Source organism: Phasianus colchicus, chromosome 5 (assembly GCF_987193195.1).
Source record: "Phasianus colchicus chromosome 5, bPhaCol1.hap1.1, whole genome shotgun sequence".
Lineage (NCBI taxonomy): Eukaryota > Metazoa > Chordata > Aves > Galliformes > Phasianidae > Phasianus > Phasianus colchicus.
The window spans coordinates 30,677,841-30,702,579 of NC_143440.1; the positions used below are offsets into that span (position 1 = coordinate 30,677,841).

Genomic DNA, 24,739 nt, shown 5'->3' on the forward strand with positions numbered 1-24,739 from the left:
AGATGGCAGCAAAGGGGCAGTCTGACAAAATGGTGTCCAACAGGAAGTGCATATAAAGCAAACACATGGAATTGAATTCCTCCATGCAGAAAAAATTGCACCCATTGACATTTGCACAAATGCACAGATCAGCTAACAGTGGTGACTATGCTGAAAGACATTATTTTGTAGCTGAGTATTTGCTCTAATAAATACTGTTGCTATGCTCTTTGGATCAGTTGTATTTTCCATGGAAATAGGAGGCATTACTTTTGGAACAATCTATGTGTTTATAATATTTTCATATAAATATATGATTATATTTTGTATATCATATATTTTGTGGGCAGATGTATTATATGTGTATCTAGAATACATTTTGATTTTTCATTATCAGCTTGAAATTGTCAGGTAGTATTTTTCTTTTCTAATACCAGAGTGCATTAAGGATTTCAAAGGGTAGAACCTCTCATGGCAAAACTTGGTAAACAATGTGTCCTTCCCTGTTCTTCACCATACCAGCTACTATCAGTCATAATCTTCAGTATTGAGCTTTAAGAAATGTCCAGTATTGCCCTGATAGTCTTTTAGCAATGACTTTTTTTTTTGACTTTTAGCAATGTGTTGTTTTCCTTTCACTAACACGTGTGTGTCTGCATGTATACATAACAAACCAAAATAAATGAAAAAATAAACCAGTGATATCTTGCGGAAGACTCTTGGCAAAATTAAGGGCCTCTTGCTGCCTTTTAGATATCAGGCTTCTTTCCTAAATTTCAACACCTAATCTATCTAGAACCTAGTGGAGATATTACATAAACTATGGAGTTATGTAAATATATATTTAAATTCAGTTTGAATTAAAAAAACATTGGTATAAACTTAAGACTTCTGCCAGTGCTCTTGTATCTCAAACTGTTTTATGGTGCTGCTTTTCATTAATTACATTTTGACAGAAGAAAGTTTTTTTTTGTTTTGTTTTCTTTTTTTTCAGATTGAAGAGAAAACGGGCCTCTCTGAAGAGCAGCTTAAAACCCTTCTGGAAGAATGTGTGCAGCCTCAGAGAACAATAAGCAACGTTACCATGCCAAAGTCTCAGGAATCTCTTTCTTGTGGATTAAGTCCCCCTTGTTACACAAGTCAAGACTCCATTCTTCACTCCACATCTACTCTTTCCAAAATGTTAGTTGAAGACCATATTGTAGGGATGTTAACAGCTCTGGAAAAGGCTGGACTTGAAGACAAAAGCTTATGTGTTAATGCTGAGAGTGAAATCCCTAGCTACTATATCGGCAAAGCATTGGCTGATAGTCACTTATCAAAGGATTCACTGGCCCAAACACAGGAACCTGATGACCTAGAAGGTTTACAGAAGATGAGAGATAAGAGTATTACTGAAGGTTACTTTATGTCAAGAGCACTCAACACTGAAAGGCTGAAGAAACCTTCTTTCTTGGGTGAACCATTATACTGCATCAGCATGAACAATGAGCCATCCACAGGGCCTGACATTCTCAGCATACCATTGCAAACCAAAGGAGGTGAGACCCTTAACAATTCTTTAGAATAGGCTTTTGATTGTGATGAAAGAAACAAGCAGGTTCTCACCAAAGGTATGCACCAATATGCATTGGCTATTATGGTAGGGCAAGGAGGTACTTTTGTAGAACGCCAAAAATAACAAATGCAAAATAACAGAATGTTTATCAAGATTCTTCCCCTCACAGTAACTGGCTGTGAGATTAGAACTCCTCTGAAATACAGTAATGATGGTGATCAGTTCTCTCAACTGGAAAATGGTATGCTTACACTTTTTATCTTCCTGATAGTAGGAAATCATGTTCACTGTTCTGTGGAGAGAAATTATTCTCCGAGTTTTTAGTAAAGTAAACTGGAATATAGAAACAAGCATGACATAGTTATGTTAAAAATAACAAATTTATTTCAAATTTATGTATAGAAAATATCAAAAAGAGTAAATAATACATAATTTTTTAAACTTTTAATTCAGCAAAGAAAGAACAGAGTTTTTCTAGCAAAAATTAAGTTCACCCTATCCGGTGAAGATTTTGGATATTTTTATATCCTTTGTTGTACACTGATATTGCGATCTAAATCTGTGTTTATATTTTAACATAAGATCACTTTTCTTTCTGGAAAACAAACTGTTTAAATAAGCCAGATTTCAGGCGGGTACATTTGCCATATCTTCCATTTCTTTTATAAAATTGTGACAGTATGAAGTTGTTTTTGATCTGCAGTTTTATTGTATTTTAAATTAATAAATTGTCAGAATAGATCTTTGTTGTACTGGTATCTTCAGAATTTGTGGAAAGTTTTTTTTCCCCTTCCCTTTCAGTGGAAGTTTAGAAGAGTATCTTGATACTTCTTAGCTGTGTTATTACTAATTATTATTACAACAGTTTCTATAGTGAGGGGGTTGATAGTATCTTTACAAAAAGTGATTCCACCTAGGAAATAAGAAAACTTGTTATTGCTGATTTTATGCTGCCAGACTTACTTAGTTTCCAGACCCATCTGCTATATTTACCCAATATTTGTCTGTAATGATATTTAGGCTGTAGCTTCAACAGAAAGAAAATACAGTACTTAAAGAAAAGCAATTATTTGGGATTGGTTAGTTTTCAGCTAACATTGCACATTAACCTCACTCTTAGTGCAGATGCAAGCATCTGAAGAGTGGAGACAGGGAAGAAGGTTGCCTGTCCCAGAGGACAGGCAGGTGGTGGTCATGATGGTTTGGAGAATCAAAGAGAAGCGCCTGTGCCAGGGACAGCTTCATCTGATGCAGGAGTGAAGTGGCTAGATACAATCTTGTTTCTTAAGCAGTCAACAGTGAGAAAAACTCATGCTTAACCTGCTGCTCTAACATGAATTAAAGAATTAAAGTTCTTCTTCACTTAGTCTGAATAAAGGTAGTGCAGTCAAATGGTGTGAACAGGAATAGTCTTTGGCAGAACAAAAGTAAGTGCAAAATAAAACATACTCCATAGCTTTGTAATTGTTACTACATTACTGCCAAATATTTTGCAGTTATCTGTAAGTTTAAGTTTAAATTTTGTTCGGATTTATTATATTCAGTTAATATTTAGTCTAACCCTAAAATACATATCCAAAACTAACATTTAAATAGCAGCCTGTTCTTACTGTTTTGCTCAGTGTGCTGCTCATAAGGAAATGTACAGATTAAAAAGAAATCTGCCTTTCCACAGAATTATGTTATTTGTTTTCGACAAGGGCAACACTGTTCCATCTTATACAGTTATTCATGGCCATAAGAGAGAAGTTGTGATGCTTATCAAGTTGGTACAGTTGCCTAGTGTATTCCACAGGTAAACCTTTTACTATTAGTTTAAACAGGATTACGTGTGCTAACTGTATTGAGAAATGGAGATCCCTGTGGAGTCCAATTTGAGGCAAATTCATTTTCAGATGAAATTATGAAACATGTCAGGTTTGTTTGTAAGAAAGGTACATAGTTGAGCTCTATAATAATAGTAGTTCTAAAAGATTTATACCCATATATGAATAATTTTCTGTAGATAGTTGGATTGTCTGGGTTTCTGCACCTGGTTCATGCTGTGTAAGCAAATAAAAATCGTATCTGTGTAAAACTGGTTTATCACAATTTGGTTTCACAGTCTTTATAATAGTATAGTCTGTGATACAGGTTTACTGCAATACATCATCTATACATCTTAAGGAAGACATAATTACTAACATTGTTAAGTATGCTTTTTTGTTTTTGTAAGAAATTTTAAGTAGATGTTGCTCATTGCGTCTTCCTCTTATGAATAATATTGTGCTTTCAGCAATTCAGTGTGTGACTCTTTCTTTTTTACAGGTGATATGAAGATTGAAAGTTGAGGAGAAAGTGACCGTGTGCTTCATTACACAGCTTTTCTAAATGTGTCATTAGACTTCCACCAGTAATGTTTTACTGTCATTTCAGACACTCTAGAGGGAATGAATTCTCATCATTGAAAACTTTTCCATGACATAATCAATTCTTAAGAGAAAATTATTATCATATATTGTTGCAGTTTGATTTCAAAGTATATAATCTTGCACTTCATTAAATTTCATGAGAATATAATAAATAATTATACACGTGCATAGTAGTGTACATATGATTTTGTGTATCTGTCTATCTGATAGATATGCAGATAGGTGTAAAATTGTTGTTGTTGTTTTCCTTACACACGATGTACTGTTTGCATGAAGTCAGCTTGAACCTGGTCTCAGTGATCTCAGTACAGTTTACTGCATGTGAGCCCTGCCTGACTGAACGACACAAGCACCCAGTGCCTATCTGCTGGATGTTGCCTGGCTGTAGGTAAGGACATAAACAGCTCCCCTGCTGGATCAGGGTTGGGACCAGTCTGTTCACTGTGTTTGTCCTGTAGAGTTGAAACTATGTGGCAAACAGGCATATCCCCTTATTCAGAAAAGTAATGAAGTGGAGAAGGATGACAGCCACTTTGGGAAGCTTGGTGTGACTAAAAGTGAAGGGATTCAGAAGTTTGCCCAACAGTGGCTGGATTGTGAAGCCTTGCAGCAATGGCTGGCTGGGGTGAGGGTGGTACATCTCATTTGTGTATGAGATAATAATAACAACTCATTACAACATTTTGCTTGTCTACTCCTTAACTACTATTTCTCTTGTGTTTTATACGTACATATGGTGAGCTGGGGGTTAGTTTCTCATGTTATGCTCTATTACATTAGAATAAGAAGATATTAAAGGTTCTCTTTTAAAGGTATTTTTTGGAGGAGGAGAGAGGGGGAGATATTTTAGCAAAAGTACTCCCATAGATTTTCCTGTTGAGGAGGTCTCATCTGACAGAAAGGAAAAATTCTACCTAAATTACAATATTAGCCATTTAATATTCAGCAAGGACAGATTTATGAATACAACATAAGCTATACTGTGGCTGCATTATGGCATATTGGAGTTAATCTAAATGTTTAAATCAATGCACATATTGGCCAAGATTTTAATCTCATTTGCAAAGTTGTCAGTCTAGGTGGACGTGTGCTCCAGTATCAGTGGTGACCATTCAGAATCTAACCTACTTTCTTTTAACTAGAAATGTAATTTACTTTGTGATTACCAAGTACTGTATACTGTTCTACTTTCTAATGATTTTACTTGTTTTGCAGCAATAACAACAAGCACGTGGATAATGAGCATTCTGCATTGTCCCATTGCTCTTTATGGAAGGATTACTTTAAGCAGATTTCATAGAGCTTTGCAATTTTACTTAACTAAATGTATTTATCATAGTTAAAAATTATAAACCTACCTATGCCAAAGTTTATTTTCTATACCATAAATATAATCAAAACAATACCAGCAAACTTTTTTCAGTAGTGGATAGCAGGGCTGTCCTCAGGCCGTAAACTTATCACAATCCAGTTATATTTTCACATGGAGTTAGTGTCTTATAGAATCCTCCTTAAAATAGTATTAAAAGGCTAGGATAATTTTTGAGGAAAACTAAGTTCTGTTTCAATTTTATCTGTAGAATACCTACAATATATATTAAGAGAAATAGTTTGTTCTTACTTTTCTAGTGTATATTTTGTTGTCTTAAATCTCTCACTGTTACAAAAAAGCTCCAAGCATCCTCAAGAAAAAGCATTGTCACTTCAGTATCCTTGAAGCCAGGAATACAGATTCTGTTCACATCTGACATTTCAGGGGTGAGCACATTATTCTGAATGATGTCTGATGTGTATAGTCTGATAGGAACTCTGCAATTACTTATTGATGGCGTAACATTTCCTTATTTACCTGTGCTTGGTTGCCCTGCCATTTTATTGCATATGAGTTCTTTGGAAAGATGGTGTTTCATGCTTGATGTTAGAGGTGAAATATCAATATATCAATTCTTTTTTTTTTTTCTTTCTATTTTTATGCTAAACTATAGGAAGTAAAATTATTTGGCAAAGCAAGTTCACTGATAAGAAGTATAATATAATAGAGATAAAATATAGCAATGAGATTATTGCTGAAACAGGACCAATACCGGGGTAAAGTTGAGCCCAGGAGAATTCATGATTTTTGACCTTGTCCTTCAGACTTTTTGGCCTGTTTTATTCTGAGGAATGTTTTGTGTGTACAGATTTTGTACTGCTTTATACTGTGTGTTTTTTCCTACTGACATTTTACAGCACAAGGTAAATAATTGTGTTCCAAAAATGTAATACTTGTGGGGAAAAAAACCATGAACGGATGGTTTTGGTTGCTTGTCTTGATTTGCTCAGTGGTATAGAGCAAAACTATTTTCCCATTGTCACTGAATCTCCTCAGGATTATGCATATGTATAGTGCTGGTGGTTTTGATGGCCAGCACGCTGTGTACTGTGATGTGTGTGTTTCAGTTCTGCATGGTTTGTGCTTTTCAATTACAAACTCCAAAGTATTTCCCTCTGAAGAAGAAAAATAAGGGTGATTCATTTTCATGACTCATACACATATAATATATATATTAGAAATATCTATATCTGAGTAGGATGACTTAAAGAGCAATAGTGTTGATTTCAGTATCAAAAAGTTCAGTGCAGGTGTCTAGTTAGGCAGATGCATAGCAGTTGAGGATCTTTTCCGTTTTCAAAGAGAAGTGACATGCTAAAATTCTAGATGAAAAGTAAATCATTGACTATAGGTGGAAAAGATTAAAAAGAGTGAAATTATGGTTAATATTCTTGTATGTCCAGAATTCCAGTTTAATTTAAAGAAATTCTATCAAGGGATGAAAAAACTTGCAACTCCATCTTAAAGGGAAAAAAAAAAAAAGAGAGATGAAGAAGCCCCCCCGGAATTCTGCCAGATGCTTCTTTCCAAGGCAGAAGGTGGCTGCTGCACGCCTTCTGAGTCTCCAGAGTACGCTCTCCCTCCCATCTTCGAGGCTGAATTTCAAGAATGGTAAGGGTTTTTCTATTTTATAAAGTAATACTCTTTCTCCCTTCTCACTGTGTCTCTTCTTAGAAAGTCTTCTTTACCACAGCTTTAAACAATGTCCCCCCTCTTTTGCTTTTTTGGTGCAAAATCTGTTAGCCAGTTTACCTTTCCAACAGCGCTTCCTTGTGTGGTTACCACGAAGGAGCCTTGCCTGCCTTTGGGCATCGTGCTGTTTCATGGGTGCAGCAGATGAGGTGCTTTGGCAGCTGCCTGGGAACTTGTTAAATTATGAAAGTTCTGGAGATCTAGGAAAAATAACAACTTTTTCTTTTTCAAATTTTCAAAATTATTGCTTTCTTTATTTGTAGCTAGATTGAGAGGTCAGGAAAACTGTTTGCTTTATAAATAAAACAGAAACACTTGAATACTACTGAAGCCATAACCAACCAGTTATCCAATTATACGTTTCAGTGAGGAATTGGCTGCAATCCAGGTGCAGTATTAAGAATAAAAGGCTTCCTGCCATTTAAGTCTATGTGAAATACTTCGCTGCTCGCAGTTGAATCTGCAGTGCCTTATCTATTATACTTAAAACAACAACAACAACCAACCAAACAAACAACAACAAACTGGGATACTGCGAGTGTATATTAATTTATAGAGTACTAAAGTACATGAGTAATTTTGATGTATTCTTCAAGTGATAGTAAATATTCTGGACTTAGAATTCCTCCCCACCCCTACTTAAAAATGTGCTGTCTTTGCTGTCTTCTTGTGGAAATGCCATCCTATGCCATTATTTTCCTATTGTTTGCTTTGGGTATTTGGTATGCATAGCTTTGGTGGGAAGGGTACTGCCAGAGGCATTCTACCCTAATTTTACAATAGCACTGAAATTGTCTCTCCATTTCACTCTGGGAGTGGAGTCATTCATGCAGACTGACACTGTATCTAAGCAGTTCTCAGTTCAGTTCTTGTACGTGTTGCTTAATCAAGCAGTTCCTGAACTCGAATGTTGAAAAATTAAAGACAAATGGTGGCTTCCTAGAATTTGTATCGATTTGAAAATCTGAGTTTCTCTGGGATACTTGTCTATTTTTATGGGTTTCCTGTGGAAGATTTTATCGATCTTTAAGACCTTTGCCTGCTGAACACTTCTCTCTAATCAGCTCTCTTCCTTTGCCTCTTCATAACTGCCTATTTGTACAGCTTTGTGCATCTATTCCTTCACTTCTAGAAAAGATGGAGAAAAGAACTAGGTATCACCTTATGAAGGATGTATTAAGATGCTCATAGTTCCTTTCTGAAATGTATTTGGGTTTAAAATCAGCTAATTATGGTCTTCCTTGTAACATCAAAGCGTTCTTAGTCAGTTGTTTCTTGAGCAAGTGCTCTGCCTAGCCTCAGCTGTAGCCTTTTGTGGCCCCTCTTATATTCACATTCCCCAAGCAACAAGTGGGCACAGTTAACCTATGTGTTAACACAAAACATAAGAAAGACGTGCCCTAAGACATGTATCATCTCCAGTTCAGACACTAATTTATACTGTGTAAATGCTTGTAATAAATTAATTAGCATGAAAGGCTGGCTTGGGCTGAGAGAAGGTCATTGGAATTGGCTGCCAAGAATAACAGAGATAAAATATAGTGACAAGATTGCTACTGCTATCAGGGTACAAGTAGAATTGAGCCCAGGAAAATTCATGGATTTACTTGAGAGTTCATGAGACAAGCCACCGCTGCAAGGAAGGACTGAAAACTGGTTGTACTGCTTCTAGTTGAGATGGTGCCACATCACCAGCTTTTTGACTACAGCAGCAGTCTGGTTGGAAGAGACTTGAACAGATAGGCATCTGCCTCTGCAGCTGTTTATCCTGATGCCTCTTTTCATAGAAAAGAAAATCATGAGGCAGGCCTGGCTGGGGAGGAGCATATGATTAAAATCCCTCAGAGGCTGGTTTCCCTTGTGGCTTTATCAAGGGCCCCATGGCTATGACTATGCTTAGGAGTCCACAATAATGCCTTTAAGATTGAATTGAGCTGCTGCCCCTTAACTACAAAAATGCTTTCAGGTGGACAAGTTGTTATGCCTGGGCTGAAACCTCCTGCATGCTCTATCTTGTTACAATTTTAGTGGGAAGATTGAGGCGTTAATTTGAAGCCCAATTTGACACAGGTAACAGAACAAGATATATTAATATAACTGAGAGCTGCAGAAATAGTATAAAGCATGAACAAAACTAGGTGACACAGGTGTAAATATAAATGTCCATGGTGATTTATTGTTCTCTGTAAGAAGTTCTATTGTACATCTTACACAACTTTAAAATGGAAAATGGTTAAAAATGTTTACAAAAAAGCAGGTTCTTAGAAAATAACACTAGAAAAAACATTGGGAAGAAGGAAGCAAAAAACTTCAGTTCAGTGTGCAAATATTTTATAAAAATAGAAATACTAACTCTACAGGTAGCATTTCATGATAAATTATTTAAATAGCATATCTACACAATTATGTGATTAACTATTACAATGGCAATGAGAAAAATAATTTATAAAAACACAAGCAATGGTATACAAGATGTCAAGAAAAAATATAACAATATTATAAATCGTATTTGACATTTTTTTCCAATGCTATTTCCTTACTGGGAATATATTTTTCCGCAATGAATTTTTGACTATGTACAGCATTAACTCTTCAGAACTACAGTAGCTTTAAAGTTTGTTAGACGTTTGAACTCTGCTTAATCCAAAGGTTTTTCTCAGTCACACAATAATGAGGTAATATTTGTACGTAAAACTTTCACTGTGTTTCTTTTCCTTTTTTGAAAAGACAAAGAAATGATATAGGTATAAGAATGCTGCCCCTGTTCATGTACATCAAGCCCTCTCCCTTTTCTGCAAGGAGCTCCTGAAATTCTGTCTAGGCTGTGAAGAATTCCTTTTTTTGTAGCTGCACACTGTTAGTTCCAATAATTTGTGTGCAGTGACACAAATAGCAAGACTGGATGATTACTGACTATAGTCACTGTGTCTCTTTCTGCCACCTCCTCTGGGTTGGTTATTCTGCTTGAAAGTCAGTCCTGCTGACCAGTGGTAAAGCACTGCTGACCTTTCACAGCACTAAACTGCTATAATACTAGATGACATTCCCTCAGCCCTAGCTCTATGGATGAGACAGGAACTGCTCCCATCTAAAAGAACTTTAGTTTTAATACTGCAGAACAGTTGTCTGCCAGGCAACCAACTGCCTTGCACAAAGAAAGGAAAAGCCAATGCTGAGCTCAGACTGAGAAAAACATTCCATTCCCCACCCTGCTGCTTTTCCCTGTGCCTCAAAGCCATTATGGGAAAATTGCTCTTTGTAACTAATATATCACCACTATCTGCTCCAGACAAGATTTCACTTAACAAAAAACCCTCTGGTTTCACTATAGAACAGAGTTAATAAATAATCTGTATTTACAATCCTACAGTCATGAAGACTTGTAATAATGGTGGATAGTCTTGATGCATTTTTTTTAAATCAATAATTCCTCAGTCATTACAATATCAAGGATAGTTAAAAATAAATATTTTACAATTTCAGTATTTTATCTACAGGCCCCTTCCCCCTCCCCTCTGAAGTGAGGGGCTTAAAGCATCTATGGCATGTAGAAAAGGAATGTTTTTATTACTGTTGTATTTTGTGCCTTTTTAACCATAAAATATGAAGCTAACCATAAAATATGAAGCACATGCTGGTTTCTTCCTGAAGGACAGCACAGTGCTAGTTGAGATGGTGGTGTTCTCACACCACAGCTGAAAGAAAACATTTAAAAGGTAAGAAAGATCTGCATCTAACCAGGAAACAGAATCTTACTGTAAATCCCAGATCTCCCAAAGCTGGTGTGATCCAGTGTGCCAATTGCATCCCCCTTTCCCCCCTCCCTTCACAGAAAGGGGTTTTAGGATATCTGTTTTTCCTGTGTTCTAGAACAGCTGATCTAACTCACCACAAAGTCAAGGGTTATTTTCATCTAAAAGATGCAACATACAAAAGGATAATTTCTGCAAATTAAGTGGATGTAAACCAAGGTAACAGAAACCCCACTAAAAAAACTCCACCCCCCCCATGAAGAAAAGATTTGAGAGTTCACCCTCCCACCCAAAATCCCTTTCCCCACACAATGAAAGGTCTTCAGTTTAAGTAGTCCACAGCACATCCAGAGATGTTCTTTTTACAAAATGCTACTCCATGGGACCTCCAGTTAGAGGCAGTGACAATGCACTGTGATAAATAAACAAATGTCTTTCTGACTGAAAGAAGTGTGCATTTTCAGTGAAGACAATTCTTATTTGCAAGACATTTGTTTCCTTCCATTTCAGAGGTCAGATGCAAGTTTCACTTCTATTCTCTCAAAACCATTCTCTTGAGGCAGGTAATGTTTCGAGTCCACATTTATGCAGGAGGAAGAAAGGAAGGAATAATATAATGGTCCCAGGATTTGTAAGGCTAAATGTTTCAGAAGGTGCAATACCAGCATTTTTAAAATAGTCTCTGAATCCAGTAACCTTGAGATTATGGATCTGCAAAAAAGAGAGAATTAAGATAAGGTATTTCTGTTATGCATGATTGATTGTGTCTAAGACATTATCCATATGTTCCCTACAAACATGTCTATAAATTAAAGAATGAAGTACTTCAGCACTTTCTGGAGTTAAAATTTAGAATCTAGTTCATGTAATCATTACCTAACAAAGTCATAATTTGAAGCAAACTAGGTCAACTTGGAACTTAGTCACATGCACATATCACTACTGAACTGCAAGGCTGTGTGTAAACTGTACTTTGCTTGTTTTTATTAAGTCAGTCTTTTGCATATCAGACACTATTCTTGCTGGTTAGTATTTTGCATTTTTATCTTGCAGTTTGTCATCTATATTGATTCATTCTACAAAACTTCTTTACAGAGTTCAGTTCCAGAAGAGAACTATATCTTAACATGACTTCCTGATAATTTGAACCAGCAAGACAGAGGTATTCTTAAGATTTTGTATTTTCAAACTTTTTAATTGTGAATAGCTTAATTGAAAAGGTGTCCCACTTCTGTCTGTAAAACATGCTTGAGATGAAGCCATGTAAAATGATGAATGATCTTTTCCTCTTAGCTACTTTTTAAAAACCTGTCCTATTTTTCTTGAGAGCAGCTTTTTTGAACCAATTCTTTTATATAGGGCCTCTTCAGTAAAAAGTTTTCCTTACCTCTGCATTCATATTTAAGATCTGAGAAGAACACCATTTCTTGAGAGAAGACAAATAATCCTAGACGACCACCAGCATAAGTTTTATCATAGATTGGTCCTGAGTCTGCCATGATTTTCTTCCCTTCATACATTACAACTCTACAAAGAAACAGTATAATCTTGTCAGAGATGAACTCCTGTTACGTTTATTTTTATAGACACGTGGTTTCTTTGGGATGATTACTTAAAAGGTTAATGCTCACCTGATGTAGCCAGTCTTTGGTCTATGGCTAAGGCGCCATCTGTATGCAGTGAAGTCTTTCCAGCCTATGTGACGAGGGTCATGCCACAAAGTTCTCACCTACAAAAGAATAGCTCAGTTAACCAGAAGGTCTGAAATAAGATAACCATTACTTTGATATGCGGATCTCTTTATGAGTAGCAAATACTTAAAGTTCATCATTAGGCTCTGTAATGGGCTCTTTTGATATCATCTGTATCTAAATTAACTTTTAAATATGTAAACAGAAATTTACTCCTGTAGTCCAGAAACAACTGATTCACTGCTGCTGAGAAGCCTCTCTGCCTATTAATAATTACATTGTTATTTGTCTTTGCCAAGGCAGCTATCCTATTCTGAGTAGTGTGTAGACTCCTGAGCATATCTAATTTTTTGGAAAAGCAACATGCCTTACAGTGCAGTAAGCAGGGCAGAAGCAAAGGTTATCAGTGTGACCTTTACCTGGCCAGGTGTGTTTCCTGTGTGCCACAGAGCATTACGAAGGTGTTCTCCTGGACCTGTGGTGGAATTCACAACCTTGATGGAGAGACCTGAGTAGCCTTGAGCTTTGGTTGGTGTGGAGTCCCAGTAAGACTGAGTAATCTGCTTCCACATGACAACATAGAAACGACTGCTAGATTGGTAGCCAAATACAAAGCCAGCATAATCATCATCCCTTTCTGTGTTGATAAAGAAGGTGCCACTGAAGTCCACAGCATTGAATTCATCAAAACCTATGTGGGCATTAGAAGAGGAAGATTAAGATGTTGCTTAGACTTCTAAACAATTTCTTAACAATTTCTCAGCTTCCATCCCACCTCTGCCCTCAAACACTATAATGCCTCTAAGAGAGAGTGTTCTCCTTACCAACTGCAAGGCCAGGGTCACAGTTGACTGTCTGAACCAGTTCTTTACCCTGGTGACGTACAACCCAGTTTGGATCATTTTGAGATGTTCCTTTTGGATCCAAGGGAATCATCTGAAACCTTCGGAAGTCAGTCTCACTGATTTCCACGTTTTCAGGACAGATGTCATCAATGTCTGGCACACTGTCTTGGTCAAAGTCATCTTTGCAAGCATCTCCACGTCCATCACCTGGAGGACAGAAGTAATTTCACTATGCTGAGCAATCATACATTGGTGGTTGTTTGCCAGCATTGTTTCAAGTCATACTGCCTGGGAGGTGAAAACCTTACTACAGAGCTCTGACTGCCCAGGTACTACTGGCAGACACTACAGAAGACAGAACTGTCCCTTTTGCTCCAGCCAGATATTGCTAAGTGTATGAAGACTGTTTAATACGTGGTCTTTTTTATTCTTTACTCCCAAGGAACACTAACATTAGTGCAGATTATCTTTTTACTTCAGATTTTTTTTCCAACCCTAAATAGCATTAAAAAAAATCTCAAACAGTTGCGAGATATTCTTGAAGTGTTGCTATGATACTGGTCATCTTACCATCAGAATCCGCTTGATCCGGGTTGGCAACTAATCTGCAGTTATCTTTGTCATCAGGAATACCATCATTGTCATCATCATGGTCACAGGCATCACCTTTTCCATCCTTGTCATGATCAGCTTGATTGGCATTGGGCACATAAGGGCAGTTATCAAGATTATTTTGATGACCATCTTCATCTATGTCCTGGTTGTTGTCACATTCATCACCTATACGGTCAGAGTCAGTATCTTCCTAAAAAAAAAAAAAAAAAAAAAAGAAAAGAACATTTTAAAAGCCACATAAAGCATCTGGATTATGAGCCTTAGTAGCTAGAATTGGGATTTCTTCAGTAAGAGCTAAAATGGAAGTATTAAAGTAGTAGTAAGATTTTAGAATGTTAGGAGACATTGTCTGTAAATCATGGGGGAGCAAGCAAGAGGTCACCTACCACCCTGAGATTAGAAAGCAGTTAAGCAAATGACAAATAAGAGTAAGAAGGTTTATAGTCTTAGTTTAAATCCTTCAAGTAACACTGCTTTTAGGCTACATGACAGTACTAAACTAAGTTCTCCTGATTTGCAACCCCTTTTCTAACCCTTCCGTCGCTCCAGTTATCTTCCTGAATCAATTCATCTTACAGTCTTGTGCTGGCCCACCAAGTACAAACTTTATCTACTTTTGTCTTTGAATTTTGAAGTAGTAAGTTGTATGAGAGGCTGGACTCCTCCTAAATTTTAGGAGTTTAAAGAGTGTCATACTCCTTTTCCTTAGGGAAAAGACAAGTCGTGATGCCTTTACTGGTAGAAAAATATAACTTTTATAAAAATGTAACTGGTTTGAATTAAAGGACACAGATTATAGACTGTTTAAATTGAAGTGCAAGTAGTATTTAATACCTGATCAGTTAATTGCTTCTAGCACATTTAATGCGTAGTATATCTTGCAAGTCCTGAAAGCATGTTTAAGACTTTGGGCTATTGCTTCTGTTCTAGGAAGAAGAGAATTAGGCTTTGAAGCAGCCAAGTACTGCAGTTCACTGTGATTTATAGAGCTTTGAATAATTAAGAATTTCTGTACTATTAGCATCCTAGATGTAGCCCATAACACATGCACACTAAGCTACTGAAAATATATTCCTTTCCTATCTTGATTTCATAAAATGCTCCCAGGTATTTTATATTGTTACAGTGAGGGTCAGTACAACAACAGAAGGAGAGTTGTACATGTGATAGTCTCATGGATCCTCTCTAGAATTAATTTTTGGAACATTACCTTGCCAGTGTTTGAACTGTGAAGGACTAATACTGACACTGTTTGGCAAATTAATGAAAATAGTATGTCAACTCAAGTTCAAGTTATACTTGGGTATAATATCTTGTGTATTATAGCATACGTAAACAACAATATTCTATTTGTATAATAGAAATCCTCTACCTGGTCAGGATTGTGTTCCAGTGGACAGTTATCACACTGATCTCCAACACCGTCCAAGTCTGTGTCCCTCTGGTCTACATTGTAGACATATTGGCAGTTGTCCCTTTCATTGAGGACCCCTGCAACATTAAGATGATTTTGTAAATGGAAGTCAGAATATCCACATCCTTCAAAGGAACATACAAAGTCACCACACACTTTCTGATAACGCTTGATAACATTTTGTAAGTCTTTTGAAAAGCATCTGATGGAAACCTGACTAAATTGCTAGCCTCTGTTCTTACAGGAAATAAGAACAGAGTTAAAATTTAACTATACTAAAATGATTATTTTTCAAAATGAATTTCCATTAGCTTCAAGTGCTACTTTAATGGCCTTTATATTCTGAAAACATCAGAGATGGGATCTTGTGTGTTCAAATATATATTTCTGATATGAAACCAGTGGTACCATTGTATAGATTTGGCCTATCTGATCAGCAGTGATCAGTAAAGGTGCAGTCAGAGGATACCTACCATCTCCATCAATATCCACTGCACATGCATCTCCTTCTCCGTTGTTGTCAGTGTCAATCTGATCAGGGTTGTGATTGTAGGGGCAGTTATCACAACGGTCACCAACATCATCCCTGTCATAGTCATACTGCTGTGGGTTGTAGATGAATGGGCAGTTGTCCTGCAAGAGAAAAGTCAAGATTTAAAAACAGTCTAATTAAACATACAGCAGCATGAGCAGGATCTGAATGGAACAGCAAAAGACAGCTGGGAAAACAGACAGAACTGGAATGCTTTTATCTCAAAACACACAACTGCTTATTCGAGTGTGAGAGTGGTTGACTAATAACAATGATTCTTTTTCCAAGCTCACTAGCTGCAGAAGGTTAGTCTGCATAGTTATATCTGAAGGTTTCTAGGGTAGCTGTCAGTGCCAGCAATTTCATATTAAGACCTTAGCAAAAGGAACAGGAGAGCTACATTCTAAAAGGCTGTTCTTTTCTGTTGTCTTACCCGGTCATCAGGAATACCATCATCGTCATCATCATTATCACAGGCATCGCCAATCCCATCTTTATCATAGTCTTCCTGCCCAGAGTTGGGGAGATTGGGGCAGTTATCCTATAGCATAGATAAAGTACATATTTTTACTTACTCCTGGCTTGAGCACAATAGGAATTTCAGCAGATATAATCATTATGCAAAAATCAAAATATCAAAACCAGTTAAGCGGTATTTTACTGAAGTCTCTTGATTTTAGTTAACCGTATTATAGTGAAGATATGTATTTGAATGCCACAGACCAAATCACTTAATACAAGATTTAGCTATTCTTACCCTCCTTCTCTTCCCCCAATATAGATATTTTTCAGATCAAAACTGATATATATGATAGAACCGGATTGCTCCTAGAATATTTATAACACTTAAAACTGTACAAGGCTTCTTTCCCCACCCCACTCCGCATGTTGTACAAATGATTAAAGCAACACTAAGAACCTCCTAACAATAGAAGGATATATTTTATTAGTTTTAAATCAAGGGTAGTTTAATAGCTCTAACTAAATAGATACTAGCTTTATACTTTAAACCTAGATTTTTATAGAAGCATTCATTTAGAAGCATTCTGTAGGAATATTTGATAAACATACTTTTTTACAGTGGTAAGTGGCATTGGCAACACAGACAAGGTTCTCATTTGGCCATCCATCCAAGTCGGTATCTTCTCCACAGATTATGCCATTGCCAGCATAGCCTGGTTTACATTCACAACGATACATTGGGTCACTGAAGTGGCCAAGGTAATTGCATTTGGCATTCTTGTTGCAATCATGTGTTCCATCTGTGCATGGATTACGTGGCTTGCAGACCTAGAAGACCACACAGAAATTAAATCCACTGGAAACATCTTTTTATCACACATTTTTATCCAGAGATTCTAACAAGGCAAAGAATACATGCCTATTTTCATCAAGGATGTTTCAATAGGGAAAGAAAACACCTAATACATTATTTTCTCTCCACTCCGTAACTCCAGTACCTGTCTTAGCACTATTTCTCCTGTTCAAAGCTCTTATGTTCAAGTTGAACAATGCACCAAAAGACCTTCAAGGTACATACTGCTCTACTGTAAATTAATAGTTAAATTACTCTCTTAAAATTATGTGCAATGTCAGAATTCTCGTGACTGGAGAGGACATTTTATAATTCATACTGCAGTCCAACAGGAGAAGCATTAATTAACTACTGTTTTGAATTACAGATGAGGTACCAAATCCATCTTCCCTGAAATGCATAGTTGCTTTCCACTGTTTGCAGAAAGCAACTTTGTATGGTTTGGTAATCCAGCACAGCTCTCACAGGTTGACAATACCTGTTTGTTTGCCATGGCATCCTCAACACTGCGACCAAATGGCTGTGACCCAGTGAAACGTGGTGGACAAGGCAGACAGTTGTATCCAGGTTCAGTATTCTCACACCTGTGTACTCCATTGAAGACAAAGCAAGCATCAGGAACTTCTTTGCACTGAAATGCAAGAGTTTAAGATAAAACAGTGTATTAAAGCACTGGTATTGCTTCCCTTCCCATTTTCTTCTCCCTTTCAAGTCACAAACTTTTCTAGTCTTCCTACCTCATCAATATCTTGGCAGTGGATACCATCGCCATGGTAGCCAGCTGGACAGGCACCACACTTCCAAGAACCATCAGGGGAGCTTGTACATGTAGTTCCCGCAAAGCAGGGATTAGACAGACACCCATCTGAGAAACAAATGAGAGTTAAGATGAGGGATGCTGTTGTGTTTTGCCAATATGCTAGTTCAAAGTTTAAGCCCTTTGTTTTTAAAGACTTAGGCCATATTTTTTAAGCAGCATAGTCAAGATTGACCACAGCCATTAGATGATTATGGAAAAGGAATACTCACCAACTGGACAGTCCTGTTTGTTGCAGACCTGAGTTCCTTTAGCTTCACCTACACAAGTCTTCCCACCATACTGAGGCTCAGGATTATTGCAGAGACGGCTGCGTTTCTGAAGTCCTCCTCCACATGTCACTGTGCAAGCATCCCATGGAGACCATGGTCCCCAGTTGCCATTAACTAAAGAGAAGTAGAAATTAGGATGCTTGTATGGCTTTAAGTTCAGTAAAAATTACTATTTTCAAACTAAGGAATATTCCTCCTGTAGCAAGAGTACTTGAGAATGGCAGTCCTAATTAATAGGCTCCATAGAAAACTCAGATCACAACTGCTAAACAAAATTAAACCTTTTTCTATAAAACTATGAGATTTTACCAAGCCTGTACCAAAGTTTAAAGACCACTAGAAGACCATTATATGGTAGCTTCCTATTTGGGAAGTTCATTGTTTAAGCTAGTGAATAGTAGCTAGCACCCAGACACACTTACTTGGACAAGGATCTTTCTGGCAGGGCTTGGTTTCTCTTGCTTCACCCTCACAAGGCTTGCCGTTCAGCTGTGGTACTGGAGAGTTGCAGAGACGAATTCTAGTGATCATGCCCATACCACAGGTGACTGAACATGATGACCACGGTGACCAGTGGCTCCAACCACCATCTTGTTTAACTACAGAAAGAGGTATCTATTAGTAGAGTTTTTGAAAACCAGACTTCAGTTTCAAAGCACTTAGAACATAGTTAGAATTGTACTAGAAACTCTCTATTCTAGAGAACCTTAATACAATCATAGATCAAGTTGTTCTATTGCTAGAGAAACTGTACACCTAAACTGGTGTCAATTTTGTAATCTGGGAGCACAATCCAAACATATTTATTTATGGATCAACTATCTGCTCCATTTTACTTGTTAAATATAAGTCCTTACAGCTAGAAGCCAGCACGTCAGTTCAGTGATAGGGTAACAGGATAAACTTTGCTGTTAATACTAAGTCAATAAAAGTGGCCCATGCTTTGTTACCAGGATGAATGGATTAAATACTTACATCTCTTATCGCACTCTTGAAGATGGCAAGTCCGAGTCTGCACAGAAGACCCTTCACAGCGGTTGTTGAGACTGTCACAGGAACGCCCTCTCTGCTGAATTCCATTCCCACAGGTCACTGAACACGAAGTCCATTCAGACCAAGGAGACCATCCATCATCTGCATAGTCGCTAGCTGTAAAGGTGCGCAACTCTGTTATTGCCATGAATAAGATGCCAAGTATGTATTCTCTGTATTCCTTTCCCCCACCATTCCCCTGCTTTTTTTTTTACCATAAGAAAAAACTCCACACAACTGCCCTCAAAATCTATATGCATTTCTCTTTCTTGTACAAGGTAAAGGTCAAAAACTCAAAAGTTTCAGTGCTTAGGCGCATTACCTAAGTTACTTCAGGTGGCTTTACATAACAAGGATGAATTCTGAGAATTACTTAGGTTAGACACTACACTGGTTCACAGTCAGCAAGATTTCTAAGAAAACTCAAGTTTAATTCGAATGGATAACTAGAAGTATTATTGTCCAGAAATCCATTTAAACATTTTTATAAATATACTTGGTTCATAGCTGCTCTGCAGATAAAGAGAAGCAATGTTGTTGGCTGATATATTTTAATTTGCTGAGATGTGGAATGCATGCACTACTGAAATGTATTCACTGGTGAATACAATACACTGGAGCACCTAATACACCTCAAAAACTTGTTCTGCCTGCATGTATTCATGTGTTGTATTCTTTGTATTTCAGAGCTCCATTTTACTTCTCTTAATTATACTGATCCAACTTATCCCTGAACTCCTTCTTTCCTACAGAAATGCAGTGACATCCAAAACCACTCTGAAGCATTGTAATTTTCAATAGAACAGTAGCAATTCCTTATGTAAGTGGCAACTGGAAATTAATATAACAGGTTTCTATTACTATAAGCTACTTAGCAGAGGGTAGACATTTGAGTTTTAATTTAAAGATGCAGACTATCCAGTTGTCCTCTATACACAGATATATAGAGCAGTGCACGTCTACTGGCTGTAGAGAGGTGTGAAGATATTTTTAATTACTTACGCCAGCATCGGGGGCAGCACTCCCCATCAGGCACAGTGGCATTGGAACAAGGCATGAGAGGACAAGACACTTTCCGGCATATAGTGGCAGAGTTCTGTAAAGAATTGAAAGAATTCAATAAGCAAGCAGGATATAAAGCATACCTCTGGAGTCTAAACTCACAGCTGATAAAGTCAGATAATAAAGATGCCCTTTGTGCAGCACTTAAAGGCTCACATAGCACATCTAAAGTAGAAAACCTTGTATTTAGAGCTGATACAATTCAAGGGTAGTTCCTTCCAGCTATTCTTACTCCATCTTCACCTCATTCTCACCATCCATACTATTTCCTTCTCAGTTAAGCAGTTTTGTTTTGAATTAATTGGTCGAGAATGACTGCTAGAAACTGGCTAGAGTAAAGGACTGAGTAAAGAGTTATTACTCTATGATTCCCAAAGTATAAGTTCAGACTTCAAGGGAAAGAACCAAGGAGTCAGCTTTTCTGTTAATATGGATTTAAGCTGATTATATGGTGAACATAAAATGAGTTTAGCGGACTTGGTTCAGGAGCCGCAAAAATCTATAACTTATACTTAGAGGTCTTTGATCTTTAAGCCAAGCAGGCCAATCTCAATGAGAGCTAAAGTGCAGTCTGTAGTTTTGCTTCTTGAAGGTAGCAGCTTTGTCAGAAGAATGCCCTTGTGATAACCTTTACAAGCTCCCCTTTTTCCCCAAGCAAACGACTATATTAAGGCAGTTACAGCTAACACGGAATAAGAGGGTTGGTGGGAAGATGAGCAAAGGCAGAAGTCACAATATCATGTGCTGCACACAAGACTGGAGATAGAAAGCAAATGCAGACTTTTGTGAGTGGCCCTGTATTGCACATCTACAGATACTCAGCCTTTGGCTTCTAAACAGAGACAAGAAAGATCTACTCTTTGGTAGACTGATACTCCGAAATGCTTTGCTTATATGTACTTTAAGTATTAAAGCGGAACAAATAATAAATATCTTGTCAGGATACCCTGGAATTTACAGAGCTCGACTGAAATCTGGAGAAAAGTTTCTGTTGCCAAGGTAGCGGCATGCTGACACCTCATTAGTGATCTGTTAAAAGCCTACAGGACATAGTTAGAAGCATTCAATATATAATGAAAAAAGGTATAAGTTTAAGAGCCTTTACTGAGTACTAGAACCTCTTTTCTGGTAAGCCAGCAGGAGGTTCACTGAGGATAAAATGCCCATTTAAAGTATTTTGGGGACAAAAGATGGTAATACTGTTTGTTCTTTTAGTACTGACTTGTAGATGTACACAGATTACATAGAAAGCAGAGGCATTCCCCAAATTCTGAAATTAAATGCATTTTTAACATCTGTATGAGAGTGACATTCAGTGTAATTCTAAATTACTGCCGTAGTAATACTATACAAAAGTTGTATTCATATTAAAGATTTAGGAGGGTAAAAAAGACAAGCTGAATACTTCTCTGGGTATGATAGGCCCCATTCTGTGTAGGATTTCTTCAGACAAAGAACATCATTTAGAATTATCGGTTAATTTGAAGTCATGAATTTATATACAGAGAACTTATGAATGCAAGGAATCTTACCTGGCAAGTACATTCAGTGCAGCTGTCAATAGTCCACTCTTCCTTATTTTTGTGCAAGATCCCATTATGAATGCATACCCCAGGAGTGATCTGGACCACTTTGGCAATCAGTTCATTTTCTTCAGTCTTAAATGGCAGGTGTGGGGGGGAGGGCAGCAGAGAGAAGATATTTAGAAGTTAACATAGAAATAACACTTCCACAAATTCATAGCAAGAGTGAAGTTTATCCCAGCTCCAAGGACAACTTACAATTCATTAAGTGACAGATAAGACATACTGTGAATATAACAAACACTTACCACTTTGCGAACTCTGTCTTGAAGTGTTGTAACCATGGACCGTAAGCCTTGCAGTTCCACAAACATGTTAGTTAGTTCATCACAGGAAAAGCCACAAACTGCTTGAATGTCCTTTGTTTTATGGCCAATGTAATTGGTGCGGATAGCTGGGCTGGAACCATTCATGGGGTTGTCCAAAGTAATGATTGGACTAGTAGCTAAGAGACAAGAAAGTTTACATAAAGTAAATGCAGTTTTTTGCCATGTACACTTATAATTCCAGGGTAGCACCTGTTATACAGCTGCCACCAGATTCACTAGAGTACCTCCAGAAAAATATTATTTCTTATGCAATGTAGATTTGAATGTCAGCATACTTCTGAGTTCTGTTTCAGCTTGCCTTTCTAACATACTGAGGAACCCTCTAATTAATAGATCATTGGATTCAAAAGATTGCAGACTTACAGCTGGAGCAGCCTTTGTTCCTCAGAATAGTTTCCAGAGTTGTTCTAAAGACGAACCGTACATTCTGCAACAGTCCCTGCGGAAAAAGAAAGAATTGCAGCTACCTGCAACAACTGCAAGGGAAAGAAGGGTAACTTGCATGGAAAGAGCCTGTAGACAATGAAGTTCACCTAAGTTCATCACAAGTAATTTCACAACAGACAGATAGCAAGGTGAAACATGTTAATTTATTCTCCTGAGTGAGAGCAAGCCCTGCTTCCTAACATTCTCAGTCTTGACCACAAAGACCTGGCAATTCGCCAGGCAGGAAGGGAAAAAAGCATCAGTTTCTCAGTCTTGTATAATAAGTTGAGCAATCAAACTACAACCACCTGTCCAGAAGTTTTGGGACCTACTGTTGCATAAAGTTCTCTCCGCAAATCTAATGCTTCACACTTCAAGCTGCGTTGACAGAGCTTAGTACATCTGGAGGTGGTCCACATGAGATATACAGAAGCAGAATCTTTTCTCCCTGTTTCCTACAATTTTCTAACTGTTTAGGTTGGTTGAATAATGTACTTTCAAGGCATACGACTGAAGATAATAGGCAAAAATGCAAGGGAAAATCTTACCTGGAAGTTGTCATTGACTCCCCCTTTGGCAATACGGAGCCTGGCAATGCTGGCCAGGTCCCTGGTGAAAATGTTTTGAATGGGAATGTCCAGTTCAGCATTCTCCATTTTCTCACACCCCACATAAAGCTGAGCCCGGTCTTCTTGCACAAACAAGGTGATGTTCTTCCAGTGTCCTGTAGCTAACAAAGCATCCTCTACGGACACTAACTGCTGCTTGCCGTCACCAGAGAGGCTCAGGTCCAAGGTGCCTGCCTTGCCATTTGAAACGAGACTGAAGACATGACCAGAGCCATCTTTCCGTTCCACAGCCAGCAGTGTGCCTCTGCTCTTCTTGGCTTGCCGGAGAGTGGCCAGAAGGATGAAGCCCTTCTCAGCATGGATGATATCTAACAAGTCTTGGAACTTGGAATCAGGGACAGCAGGGATGCGACTGGCATCTTCAATGCGGTAAGCAGGGCTGGAGGTCTCTGGCCCCTTCATCAGGTGCACCCCAGGTCCCCGGCGCCCAGCTCCCTTGCGCATCAAGCCAGTGAGTTCAAAGACATCAAAGACACTGTCATCATCACCCCTGGACTCTGCAGAGAGATCAGAGTATCCATCGTAAGCCATGGAGAAGAACAGGCTGCGAAACCATACATCTCTCAGAGCTGCTTAACACACTGACTAGCGATGCTGGCATTACAAGGTACGCAGAGCAGGGGCAGCAGCTCGCAAGCACGGCAGTCCCACCGGGAGCTGCGTGCGGCGCTCCGCGCACATTCTTGTGAAGGAGCCAGGAGGCACAGGAGCGCCGGGTACCCGCTGAGCGACACCGAGGTAGCGGCACGCTGACACCTCATTAGGCTCGGACGGAGGAGAAACAGGAGAGGCACAGCACGCCGCAAGGCTCGCACGGCAGCCGCCCCGGAGAAGGAACGGGACAGCAAACCCCCGCGGGGACATCAGGTGGGCGAGATGCTCTCGAGAGCTTCTACTTCTGAAGGCTGCAGGAATTCCACGCCGAAGTCCCGTAACTAACTACCGCTCCGCTTAAAGTTTCTCGTTCGCCGAGCCGTGGCGTTCTGCCCCTCGGCGCCGTCTCCCCGAACCCACCCAAGGCGCGCTCCAGCCGACGCCGCCCGCGCCGGCCCTTACCTGCCGTGCGTTTGGCTTCCGGGCCGCCGAGCGCCAGGAGAAGGAGAACGAGAACAGCGGCTGGCCCCATGGCGAGCATCTGCCTCTGACCGACCTGGGAACGGCCACAAAGGAAAAGGTCACAGAGCTGCCCCGCGGCTCGGCGCGACGGGACGGGTGCCCCGGGACGGCGGGAACCGCATCAGCACCTACCTGCAGGGAGAGCGGGCGGGCAGCTCCCGCTTCGGGCGAGCGATATCCTCCGGGGAGCGCGGCGGCGCCTCGGCGCAGGGAGCGGCGCGCTGTGCGGCGGGGGTCGGCGCTGCCGGGTGCTCTGCGGACGCCGGGCGCCGCGCGCGCCTTTAAAGGGTCGCTCGC

General features: G+C 38.8%; 2 protein-coding genes across 5 annotated transcripts in view; one reads left to right on the plus strand and one right to left on the minus strand.

Annotated features, from left to right (window-relative positions):
* FSIP1 (fibrous sheath interacting protein 1) overlaps nucleotides 1–9,358 on the plus strand; it is a 78,783-nt gene extending 69,425 nt beyond the window's left edge. For 3 of the 4 annotated variants that reach the window (XM_031593712.2, XM_090141202.1, XM_090141201.1), the window contains 2 exons: nucleotides 974–1,520; nucleotides 3,845–9,358. In XM_031593712.2, coding sequence (XP_031449572.2) covers nucleotides 974–1,520; nucleotides 3,845–3,867 — 570 coding nt within the window. In that variant the 3' untranslated portion in view covers nucleotides 3,868–9,358. The remainder of the gene's footprint in view (nucleotides 1–973; nucleotides 1,521–3,844) is intronic. The other variant, XR_016466911.1, reaches the window with a different exon arrangement.
* THBS1 (thrombospondin 1) lies at nucleotides 9,163–24,706 on the minus strand. The gene is made up of 22 exons (XM_031593713.2): nucleotides 24,575–24,706; nucleotides 24,383–24,476; nucleotides 23,246–23,823; nucleotides 22,635–22,710; nucleotides 22,191–22,387; nucleotides 21,892–22,017; nucleotides 20,300–20,393; nucleotides 19,241–19,414; nucleotides 18,688–18,864; nucleotides 18,206–18,379; nucleotides 17,914–18,041; nucleotides 17,655–17,807; nucleotides 16,933–17,151; nucleotides 16,295–16,402; nucleotides 15,803–15,962; nucleotides 15,288–15,406; nucleotides 13,871–14,105; nucleotides 13,280–13,507; nucleotides 12,875–13,146; nucleotides 12,396–12,493; nucleotides 12,152–12,291; nucleotides 9,163–11,475 (listed from the first exon to the last, which is right to left on the minus strand). Exons 2-22 carry the CDS (start codon nucleotides 24,459–24,461, stop codon nucleotides 11,468–11,470), a joined length of 3,543 nt encoding a protein of 1,180 aa, XP_031449573.1. The 5' UTR covers nucleotides 24,462–24,476; nucleotides 24,575–24,706; the 3' UTR covers nucleotides 9,163–11,467.
* Between the last annotated feature and the right edge of the window lie 33 nt (nucleotides 24,707–24,739).

Bases quoted from the DNA above. Each gene is read 5' to 3' on its own strand.
- THBS1 (XM_031593713.2), bottom strand. From the start codon at position 24,461: ATGCTCGCCATGGGGCCAGCCGCTGTTCTCGTTCTCCTTCTCCTGGCG. The intron at 18,380-18,687 runs GTAAGTGTGTCT...ACTTCTCTTTAG, and splicing joins CCAGAAAGATCCTTGTCCAA to TTAATGGCAACTGGGGACCA. The intron at 13,147-13,279 runs GTAAGGAGAACA...ATGCCCACATAG, and splicing joins TGACCCTGGCCTTGCAGTTG to GTTTTGATGAATTCAATGCT.